The sequence below is a fragment of the Dufourea novaeangliae genome, unplaced genomic scaffold, assembly GCF_001272555.1.
Source record: "Dufourea novaeangliae isolate 0120121106 unplaced genomic scaffold, ASM127255v1 scaffold99, whole genome shotgun sequence".
Taxonomy (NCBI): Eukaryota; Metazoa; Arthropoda; class Insecta; order Hymenoptera; family Halictidae; genus Dufourea; species Dufourea novaeangliae.
The window spans coordinates 559,334-571,904 of NW_015373982.1; the positions used below are offsets into that span (position 1 = coordinate 559,334).

Here is a 12,571-nt window from a genome sequence, read left to right on the forward strand (position 1 = left end):
CCTCGTATTTTTTCAACAGAATTCTATTTGTACACTGTTTTGTTTCAGTTACAAACGAAACAGAGGGTTAAGAGCACCGATTATCGATCGATCGATCGATCGATTTCAGTTATGTACTTACGTACAATTTGAATTCCGTTAAAAGTAGCGCGTTTCTTCAGAAACGTTACTATTGGTTGTTACGCGATCTAATGTCATTGGTCTATTTACTGCGCATATCTAATGGATTCGTTAATTTCAAAGTGTCAACGGACACTGGACTTTCCTTAGGATGCTGTCATACCGGTATGCTGTGTTGTTGTACAAGTAATATAGTGTTGTTAATAAGTAAACAGTAATCGTGTCTCGGAATTCAAATTGTTGATGTCAGCATAGATGGACAGTGACCCGGTAAGTTTTTATCGATATTATTTGCATAAAGGAATTGCAAAGTATGCTTATTTGTTCGACATTCTTACGGCCTTGCCGGTGCCTCGAAGCGTACGTCCGATCAACAAGTACGAGTACTTGAACCACATAAAAACCGTAACGAATTTTACAATTTAAATCATTTTATGATATTCATAAATGATTCAGGTTTAGGTGTAAGAGATCGTTCTGTCATTAAACATTAACGACGTGCTTACTGACACTGCGTATGTACACTGAGTTTTAATAGGCCGTCCCTTATGTAATACAAACCGAAAGTACATCGAAGATATCGATAATTATCGAAGAATATAACCTAAGTAACTAATGTATGTAAACGATCTTGAAAGATATAATTTGTAATGCTGTGTTGCGCTCGAGTTGTTCGAAGAAAATTTTAATCAAGGATTCAAGAAAACCAACTTTCGACCTAAGTAAGAATCTCTTAAGCGTTCGGTGAGATATGAAAGGAGCCATATGTATTTGAACTCAATTGCACCGGCTGAAATGATTCTTGGAATGTTTCTTCGTACGTAGCGAAATGGATATTACAGAAGCTAGAAGAATTTCGCTGGAATGAGATGGTCAACTCAACGTATATCCCGGATACTTCATCAGCAGACTGCAGCTCTTCCGGATACCCTTAACAGGGCAAGATTTCGTTCATCAATGCCACAATTGGCGTAATTAAAAATGAACGAAAGAACAATGTGAATAAACGATTGAACGTAGAGACCCTTTAAAGGTAATTAAAAACAAAAAAAAGTCGATGAACAAGTAAACTCATCTTCTTTGAGGTTAACAGATTAAACAGAACAAAACAAATAGCGCCGAGATTCCAGCAACGCCTTCTACAATTACTTGCGTTTACTTCTAAACGCAGATCGATAAAGAAGAATCGAACAAGTATCTCAAAAAGATCAAGGTCATTATATCTAAATAGAAACCGATATCTACAGCGTTACCGTGACAAACGACTTCTGTATATATTATTTTGTTTTAGCGATCCCAGAAAGGGAATACCGATAACGGATCATGATTATTATGCCACCAGGAAGACAATAGACTTCAATTAGCATAGATATCGAATTGGGAACAAGAGAAACACGGAACTGAAATAGAGTCTCCAGAAAAACAAACTTGAACGAGACAACGAAATCCCTCGACAGCTAGTGTCTGCTAATTCTCGTCCCATTGGCCCACGGATCGACTGAAGCGACCACACGCTATATGCGTATCTCTCTAGCGTGCATGCGGGATGTCCGGTTGCAACGGGAGAAAAGGGAGGGACCAGATGAGTCGGTGATGTGCTCCCCAGAATGATTTTCGGCGGTGGCGCTACGGTTGGTCATTTCCATCTCTCTACCGGCGCGGCAGCCACCTCTCGAGCCACACACACTGTCTGTGTCTCTTCTTCGTCACCGTCGGTGATTTTCGCACCCCCTTCTCCCGTTTCCGCGCGGGCAGCGACGCCTCCGCTACGGCGCCGATCAATAACATCGTTCACGGCGACGCCGGCGTCCGGGTAGCGTCGCTGCCGTGTGTGGAGAGGCCTCGCATCCGCAAGCGGATCGACGTGTCGCCGTTGCCGCCGTCACCCGCGAACGTGTGCTGTACACGGGCCGCCGTACGAAAAAGTAGCGTAGCCGCGCGCGGGGGGTAAAAGCGTATCAACTTCGGTAGGGAATGCGAGCGTCGTCTCGTTGTTCGTCGCGGCGGTTACACGAAACGCGACATATGTCAAGGAACTGCAGCCACCGCAGCCGTTGCCGCGCCAGCCACCGGAATCCGTGTGTCTCGGCTCGGAGGGATCTCTAGGACCCACCCACGACGACACGATGGCCAAAGTGAGTTGCTGGTCGACAGACAATAATCGAGTTGATTCTTTGTTCGTACCGTGAAGTCGATGGACGAAGATTCAGTTATTTTGGGAGGGGGATAATCGGGTATTATTTTGCGCCAAGAACACGGTATACTAGTTGGTTTGTCAACAACTGTTGCTGGAACTTCGAATGCATCCCTTAAAGATGAATTGTCTCGATTATCTTTGTATGTATATTGTTTATCGCGAAGCTGGGCGATTAGGATGCGTTTTTGTTTGTGGGAATAAACACAACATTGGAAGAATTTTAGAGGGTGACGGGAGTTGACTGACTGTGTGTGGCGAGTGGTCGGGGTCTGTCACGGCAGAAAAAGTAGTTTGGCGCCGTCATGATCAGCCGGACTGCGACACATAGTCATCTTTGATGGAGGGGTAGAATAGGAGTGGGTACACAGAAAGATTGCATGATTGTATTTCGCGAGGACATATGCATTTTTTCAGACGTTCTGTGCGACCAACACGGAATTTCGATGTTCGTTTTCTCGCTGACTCGGAATTTTCATGAAACTTCGTATCAACCGCGGTTCGTTTACCGATTGGAATTGCCCATCGATCGAACCTGACCGTAACACCCAACGCGTGTGCTCCGGTGGCGATGAATTTATAAATACGCTACGATCTGCACGTGGAATTAACGCTCTCTAATTTTAGTGAATGAGGTGAGCGTGCGTATGGTGGGACTTATCGATAGTCTCGATTTAATACGTTGACTGCCACAGTGAAAAAGGCCATACGTAGCCAGACACGCGTTATTTGGTTTTTACAGCCATAAATCGTCGAAAATATATACATTTAATTATTAAATTTTTCGCAAAAATTCTGTAAAGTTTAGATTTAAATAATCTAGCCTCTTTGCAATGTGCGTGTCACCCATATTTGGGTGACGTGGCAGTCAAAGTGTGAAAAGGATACACGCCGGACGGAACCCGCCTAGAAATAAGAGTTTCATTGTCGAGTCAGGTGTATACAAAACGCTAAAAACCGTAAAACACTTATTTACCCGCAACGGTGCGGAAACCGTGACGATCAGATATCCACCGAGCATTTATATTCGCGCGTTCAAGAAATTTCCGCGAAGAATAACCCATTTTATAAACGAAAACGTTTACACGTTGAACGCGACGATGCCCTACCGTGCGTGCATGTCTCCTCCAAATGGCAAACCGGAATGATCGTTGCGCTCTTTCTTCCGGTCGATCTTCGACGAACTCGCCGATTCCAGAGCACGATTGTGCAGGGTTATTCCAACGTGTCACGTTCGACTGATGCACGTACACACCGCGTTCGTGTCAGCTACGCCGCGGGTTTTTGTGATCGATGGGCATACATACATATGTATACGTATATGTGCCTTGTATGGTCAACGGTAACGGTCGAATTTCATCGCCGCGGGTCTCGTCTAAAATATTTCCGACGAAATTACACGAGGAAGACGAACAGAGGAGAAAGAAGATGGGAAAAAACAGAATTGTTAGTCGATTGAAATGCTGAAGATGAGAGACTGGCTACTATAAACATGTACCAGGTTAGGTTAGAACTTGAGAGATCTGTGTCCGAATAATACGGTTGCACTTGCTATCAAACGAAATGGTTCAGAACTTCTATAGAAGACGGGCAGGTTTTTTAAAATGATTTTTGATATTATCGAGATAGAACTTTAATATATTAGGTATACAAATTAATCCGTGGCCCCCACGATTAATTATTAACTCGAAACCGGGATCCTTTTTTCGAGGGGGGATTCGCCAACTATCTGAGAAATGGCGTACATGTGTATATAGAACGTGAAGTGGAATATTTTCGAAGTTAAACTGTAGCTTTTCGTAAATAAACAAGTCTATAGAAAGAGGGCTACGAATTAATTTGTATACCTAATATTTGTTATAGTGTCATACTACGCAAAATAAGCGATTCCTCTGGAGCCCAGAAACAAGCTGCCCGTCATTAATTTCATGCCAAGTAAAAGAATCTGGTTTGAACACCCTCTGTGCATCCGTATTGCATATATACAGTTCAACTTATGAACTTGTTACATAAGGTCGTAACGCTATTATGACCAGCGCGTTACGATACCGTTCGTAACGATTCATTGCGAATCGTCAATTTTTTAAACGTCGTTGGCGTCATAATCGGCCGCTCGTCGATCGTTCCACGCGGCAATAAACGTGCACACACAGGCCCCAGGAGAAGAGAGAGAGAGAGAGAGAGAGAGAGAGAGAGAGAGAGAAGGCAGCTCGCCGGCTGACCTATTATCCGGTGGTGTGCTTTCTTCGTAAAATTTTCACCGTGTTTAACGGTCCTACGGAGGCGTGCTCGTCCGTACCGAACCGGTACATACATACATGTGCAAATAGACTTTTTCTAACGCGCACGGACTGCGAATCAGGCGAGCACGCCCGATTCTCGGATACACGCTCGAAATGAAATCGGTGGTTCCCAGCGATTTGTCGGGTAGCCGCAGTTCACAGAACCTGACATATGTATTGTATGTATGTATATACAGTAGCGTACAAAAAAAGTTACCACTTATTCGATTTAAGTTATTTTTATTGTTATTTAACATCGACTTGAAAGTTTAGTAGGGTAAACCAACCAGTGAATGACTAGATTAGACTATGATTTAGAAACATTTAATAACTTTAAATTTATAATTTACATTTCTTTGCCTAATGGTCATTCACGGTTGTATTTTAAAGTAGAATGGAAAAATGTCGATAAAGAATATTCATTTCAGGTCATTTTCAGGGGGCAAAACTTACTTGAAGATGGTTTTGTTATTAAAAGAAATCTGTAACTTGTAGTTTTGACATTGTACGTAACCGCTACGAAACTTTTGAACAGTAGTGTATATCTATATGTATATATAGTAGTTGGCACGAAAACACACGACGAATTGCGGCCAACCGTATTATATTTCTGTCCGCGGTGGCGGGACAGAGCTCGTGGATGATATCGGGGTGGCCGAACCGATAATAATCTTCGACGCTTTTCATTTTTTTTTTCTTTCCTTTTTATTCGTCGACCGTGTGTTTCGTTCGTCGACGATTCTGCTCGTGTTGCGGGAACAGCAGCGCGTTCAATGTACCCGCGACAGACAGAGAGCGATCCATACTTGAAGAGGTTGAATCAATATAGCGCCGAACGTGGAAACCAATGTCGAGAAATTGGAGCCAACGAGGTGAGAGTCCGACGATGTGCTTCGCGTCACTTCTTCGTGCTACTCGTCGAAACATAATTATACTCGACTGTCGACGAGATCGATAGAAATTAATCTATATATACGAATGCATTCCAGCCGCTTAACAACCATGAAGAGCGTGGAAGAAGAAGGTGGTACGCATTAACCACCCTCCGTCGGCCATTAAGTCCACATCTGGAGTGTACAGTGCACACCATTGACGAATCAGTGCGTAGTTATGACTACGTATCGATCAATTGCATCGATATCCAACGTCGCATCGTCTATTCGAATCCAACGTTCAACTTGAAAACGACAACCAAATACAATAGTCTTCCTTCTGTGCCCCAGATTTCTCTCCAAGATGTGTTCACGCGCCGCTAAAAGAATGCCGCTGTTGTATACGTATGATGAATCGTGCCCAGAAACAGAGATACAGTTCCAACGTGGGGATAAAGAAGTTCCAACAGGACGTTCCCAGGCGCAGTGGTATCGTATCTGACGTAACCCGCGAAAGGCACTGTGAGCGGAAGAATTTTTGCTGCAATAGACGCGAAGGATGCCCTCCGGGCACACACGTGAAGGAACCTCTCGTGCGGCTCCGTCTACACACATACAGACATGCACACATGCACCGCAGAGTTGGGCAGAATTTTATTCGAATAATAGATAGTAAAAAGCAGCAGTATCTAAAGCTGCGTATCCACTTGTTGCGTATCCTCGTATCATATCACTGTTGTGTATCAACGTGGACGAACCAGCGTTGCGTCGTTGAGTATGAAAATGTATCGTATGGTGATACGATACGAGGATACGTAACAAATGAATACGCACCTTAAGAGAATCAACCTGAACATAGGATTAACACGTTCACTGCCACAGTGAATTTCGTTTCTTAAAGTCATATATCTTGGTCTTGTTTTAAATTACACTGCGATCTTAATTTTACTCAAAAATTTCTAATGGTATTTAAATAGTCCAGCCTCCTTGCAATGTACAGGAAATCCTCAATGAGTATTCGGAGGCTCGTCGGCACTGAACATTAAATATTTCATAAAGTAATGGCCATATGCGTCTGAATCAAATATCATTGGTTTCAGAATTTCAAGCTCTATCAAATAAGCCTCATTAAAAAGTCAGCGTTGCCCCTGGTGACTTCTCCTTGTCAGTGTCGAAGAACTTTCGAACACTCATCGAGAATTTACTGTACGTGTCATCCATATTTGAATGACGTGTGGCAGTCAAAGTGTTAAATAATGATTTGCCAAGTGTCTACTCATTCTAGAAGTATCATTTTATTATAGAAAATGGAATTTCCACGTTTAATAGATTAAAATGGCAAACCACCTTTTTATCTTTTATTCGTTATTTGAAATTCTTCACCAAGATAATGAATTTGCCCATCTCTGCGTACACACAACGCGTGAAAACGCAAGCGCCGACTACATGTATAGCCGTACGACGTGTCGAGGCTAGGGAGAGGCCTTTCAAGGTCCCATGGGATTTTTACGCTCTGCTCGCGGGAAGTAGGAACGGATGTGCATAAAGATCGACCAGAGGTACCCGCGACCGGTCCGTGGCAGCGGCGTATATCTATGCATGTATGTCGGACGAATTCGATCCTAAAATCGATAAACGCGATAAGAGAGACAGACAAAAGGGATCGCTTAACGGCCCGTGAAACGCCGCCACGACGAAATTAATTCTTGGCAAACCTAGGAGAATCCACTGCCGACGTGGATTTTCCGTCCACGTCATGCTTTCCACGGAATAGGTATTATTCGGTTGGCCGACGCCACCGCGACGCGACGCTTTCCATTACAGACTCCTCTCGATTATCGTCTGGCTTGTTCTACACTATTATTGTCCAGGCGTTATTCCCACCACTGATGGGGGGGGGGGACCTGCCAAGCGCATACTTTGTTGCCCCTTCGCTTTGGTTGCCGAGGCTCGGGCTTCGAAGAAAAAACAAATTTACGAAGGTCTGAAGCATTTCTCCCTATATGATTATTGTCGTGTTCAGGACGACAATCGAGAGGAGTCTGTACAATGGATTCTCTGTTAATCAGGCGGTTACGCGCGCGGACACGTGATCGAACCTTTCTGTCATTATGAGACGATCCTCGATCACGATCTTATCATAGATCAGCCGTGATCGGTACGGTGAAAGTTGTTTCTTGGGCTTCGTCTGCCGTCTGTCGGTCGGTGTTTCCGCGAGGATAGAAATTAACGGTTCGAAACGAAACTATTTTTTATTATTTTAAGAATTCATATCCAGTTCGTATAATTGAGTTGCTTTCTCTATGTATGTACGGTACTCCATTCGTGTGTGAATGTTCGGGACAAAATTGTTTTTATTATTTTAGGAATTCGTATCTATGTAGTTCGTGTAATTGGGTTGCCTCGTGTATATGGTACACTACTGGTCATAAGTATTGGGACACATAGTTTGTACGAAGAAAATGCGATGACTCGAAAAGAATATACAGTCGTCTCGGAAAATAAATTCACGAACAACCGTATTTAAGATAATATTTTGCCAAAATGCTGCTGAAATAAATGCTGAATACGCTGATGAATCTCCGACAAGATGTCAGAAGAAACGTCAGAACGTCTCGTTTCGGTATTCGATAAGTGTCCCCAACACTTATGAGTGAGAGTGTACCTGTGCGGTCTGTGCCTAGTGGATCTTAGAAGTCGGTCAACGGGAATTGCTTCTGAAAGTTGAAATCCCATTAGCCTATTCGACCTATGTCCTTCCTTTTTTATTATCTCATTCTGGACAGGATTCGTGCAGCGATACTGATTCAAATGTAGCTCTTCTAAACGAACATATACAGTGGGTTATGTTAGAATGAACAAATTGGTTCTAAAAACATTTTTCGCCTCATAACTTTTCAACAAAATGATTGCTAAACTCAAAATTGGTATCGTTAAACTCTATGCAATAAGTACTTTCCACAAATGCAAGTTCACATGTTCGTTGTAGCATACCCCCCCTGATATAACTTTCAGAAGCTATCCCTCTTGCAAAACACCACACTGCGTTCTCGAGGTATCCCACTTTCTAACACCTGTCGGTCTCAAGGAACAGATTCTCCCGTTCGTATACACATCTCCAATGGAGAAGAGCCGTACATACACGTATTACGGTTCACGGGGGGAACAGGTGTGATTATCGAGTCTCAATGAAAGGGGAGAAAAAGAAAAAAAGACGGGAAACGTGTAGTCAGAGCCTCGTAACTAAAAAAACGCCGCAGCCTTGTTCCCCCCTCGGGGTTGGGACGACGTTCACCGTGTGTGGAGTCCACTGCGCGTATAGTACGGATTCACGGGCCGGTGAATGCAGAAGCTAGTGTGCACGTGTATGTGTGTGGTTATTCCGAAGAATAGTAATCGTTGGTTTGCTCGCGGAGTGTCAGTCCGTCCGCTCGCTCGCGGTGTATACACACGTATTGGGGGGAACGTGGCGTGTGTGTTATTGTTTGTCCATTCGTCGTCGTGGGGAGTCTGTACCGTTCTCTGTAGAGGTGTGCTCGACGGTGGAACAGCCAAGTAACCAGGGGATCACCGAGCGAATCCGGGGACGGTTTCATTGTCGTACACGCGGCGGGCGCATCGCGATCGTTGTCCGCCGTTGTTCCGTATCGATCCGCTGCTACACTCTGTTTCTCTCTCTCTATCTCGGCAGCTTCACACTCATCGTGTATATGTATAGTATATACATTATATGAACTGGAAACAACTTCCCGCGTTTTCTTCGCCGCGAATTTCAGTGTCGCTTCGAACGACATCGGCGAAAGATCTTGCGACGCACATAACCTCCCCTTTGAATTACGAATGGGGTGAGTTCATCCACACGTGTATCGTCGGTCCCCGTGACTCACAGTGCACCAGCGACGAGTTTTATTAATAGTTTGAATACCACGAAAGTGTTTTTGCGTGTTCCGAGGGAAAGTGTTTGCAACGAGTGAAGATCGAATTATGGGGAAGCTAGAGTGGCGTGAAGAGGAAGAAAAACGGTGATCAGCCGATCGTGAGTCTCGAAACGATTCCTTTTTCGCGTGACTGCCCGTTCGTTCTCGCTTTTCTTTTTTTTACTTCGCGATGCAAACGAGCCCGATGATCGTTCGTCACGTATAGATTGTACTACACGTGTTGTTAGATTCGGTGGTTCGCGGTTACGCAACCGAAACGGGGTATAACATAATGTACGATTACGACGTGTTTCACTAGATTCGTAATTAGTAGGCGTGTGTACGTGGTCGGTGTATTAACGAGTGTTTGTTGTGTGTCGTGCGGTATATTCCAACGAATAGTTTGTGCCGTGTGGTATACATATACTAATGGTGGCCAAACCTCCTCGTCAGAATAGGAACAGTATGCGCCGGTGATTACGAAAGTGGTGTAAGTCAAAAAAATAAAAATATTTAGTTTCTTCTTTATTCTATGTTACATCGATGTATGTGTGTTTCGATATTATGGAAGACTGTTCGAAACGTAAAATACGTGACGTACACCACTTTCATACTCTATCCAAACGGTATTAAATTGTGAATTACGCTTACAATCTGTGTGTGTATCACACTGCATAATGAAATCAGCAAACTTACAAAAATACTATATTACGTACGTGTATGTAGCATGTGTCGAGTTTATACAAAAATATTGCATAATGGAAGTTGTAGTTTGGCCACTGTGGGTATTTAACTAAACAGCTGTTGAAATTGCTGACCAACAAAACAGCTGTTTAAATTGCAATTTTTAAATTTATAATTTACATTTCTTGCCTAATGGTCATTCACTGGTATGCAGTCAATTACTGGTTGGTTTACTCTACCATCGAATGTTGTGTGAGTGTGTATGTGTGTCATTTCGTGGTCGAGCCGCGTGGATCTACGGCCGGGGACCTTCAGTCTTAATCTTATCGCGAAAGAGCTGTTAGGGGACCTCGTGTTTGCACCGCGGAAACTGACCTCGAGGATCATTTCAGCGTTCGTCGTCCGGCGACACGTTCCAGGTGCGTTAATTAATTCTTTCGAAACAATGAGAAGCTGGAATTCCGCGACCATGGGATCATAAACACACTCTGTCGATGTGTGTGTACGCTTGTGTCACTTAGGTGGTTCCGCCGCGTACCGTGAGGATCGAGTAAATAACGGGGGGATCGACGTTGCCAGACCCTGTCCGCGACTCTTCTCGCCTGGCTGACCAGCAAAATTATGTAAAAACCGTCAATTTCTTTCATCCGTGTCTCAATGGATTTTCTTTCTGTTTATCATAAACTACCAACGATATTCTGATCCACCTGACAGCCCGAACCATCATGGCTGCGTAGTAATTTACGAACGAATCGTGTGCACCTGACGTTTTAGAAAGTCTTCGTCGGTTTTAGAAAGCGTTTAAAAGGGTTTTGCATCCACACTGCACGCCGGGTCCTCGTTGATCGAAACAGGATGACGTCTTTTCTTCTCGTTGGGAAGCGTGTGCAACCGAGAAGACGAACGTAATCGGATTACCGGGAGCAGTTTTCCGCGCTGCACAGTGTTACCATTGTACATATCCCCCTCTCCTCTCTATGGAGCGTCGAGGACTCGCAGTGATTCCGTTAGGCCACGAAAAAAAAAGAAAAGAAAGAACACATGGACGAAGAACGTGTGCTCCCAATTAACACAGTTGCCTCGTCTCGCGTGGAAAGAGAGAATAACGAGAGATCGCTGGGTGGTGTAGGCGGCTCGAATTGCCGCGAATTAAGGCCTAATGGGAATCAAGTTATGCTTGGCCTTTTGGCTCGTCAACCGTGCGTACAGCCGCGACGCGTCGATTTCGAACCTGTACGTGTCCGTCAGTCTTACTACAATATTAACATAACGCGACGGCGTCGTCGTTGCTCCATCGATAATATTATTTCTCTAGTGGGTGACCTCGACGACCCTGACATTTTCCGTCGATCGATATAACGACCGTTTCGCTGGTATATCGATATTGATTCTCTCTGTTTATTAAACGCGCCAGTTGTATCGTTTCGTTTTATTTTGCCTTAAAGAATCACCCCTTACATTTTTTCCCACTAGTAGTCGAACACCCTGTATATATCTCGGAAACTAAGCGCACTGGGTGCTACATGTTCAGGAAAAAGTTGTTCGAAAAGTTGAGTTCAATAACAGTATGATTCCGTATAATTTCCCACGCTTTTTAAAACAAAAATGATAAAGGTACTTGTTGGTCCTCTCCTGTTTCACGTTTCGTTTTCGTTACCACCTGGGGTCCTTCTCAGTACCGAGGAGCCTACGAACACTCATCGAGGATTTTCTGTATCATACGGACCGATAGATGCCGATGTTTTGAGTCGTAAAAAATAAGCGATTTGCGACGTGCCCCCCCTCCCTCTTCAGGAAGTAGTGAAGAGCAATACTGTGGTGGTAACCCAGTTCTCAGAGCCGCGAGCCTCGTTCAACAGGGTCGCCCCCCGGTGAACGCACTCTATTACCACCGGTTCTCCAACGACTTCTCTCTCAGCCGGCCAATATACTATTATTAGGAACGCGTTAATCTGTGCGGCGGTGGGTAACGAGAATATTCGGTCACCGGGAGAAGAGGTAGCCCGTGTTTTCCCGTGGTCCTCGTTATGATCGTGGCGATCCACGGAATACACACTTGTCCGTGGTTCTTCGCCGATATAATCGCACGGGAAGTTTTTTCGTTCGTGTTAAATGGATTCGCCAGATTCGACGGTGAGTAATCCGTTAGCATATGTAGGAAGTGACGAGTGTTGTGAACGTTGTACATTGGAAAATTTACGACACTTTTTAGATTCGGAATATTCTTGGTAGTGACGAATGTTTATATTGTGTTTCCAGTTCTTCGGTGGTGTGTGTTTATTTATGGGGTCATGCCACGGGGAAACGGACACTTTTTCGAGTAACATTTCGGATTTTGCTGGAACTTGGATATATTGTGGTGTTTAGTGATATATATAGTAAATGCATCTCGAAGGATTTTTGAAAATTTAAAAATTGTTGATTCCACAAAAGATCTTTTCAAAGATTATAACCGTTGAACTAACACACTGATCGAAATGAGCTATTGATAATGATTAATAT

General features: G+C 44.0%; 1 protein-coding gene across 1 annotated transcript in view; it reads left to right on the top strand.

Moving 5' to 3' along the window:
• Positions 1 to 327: 327 nt before the first annotated feature.
• The window catches only part of LOC107187185, a 36,419-nt gene continuing 24,175 nt past the window's right edge, over positions 328 to 12,571 (top strand). The window contains exon 1 of the mRNA XM_015575203.1: positions 328 to 390. Coding sequence (XP_015430689.1) covers positions 376 to 390 — 15 coding nt within the window. The 5' untranslated portion in view covers positions 328 to 375. The remainder of the gene's footprint in view (positions 391 to 12,571) is intronic.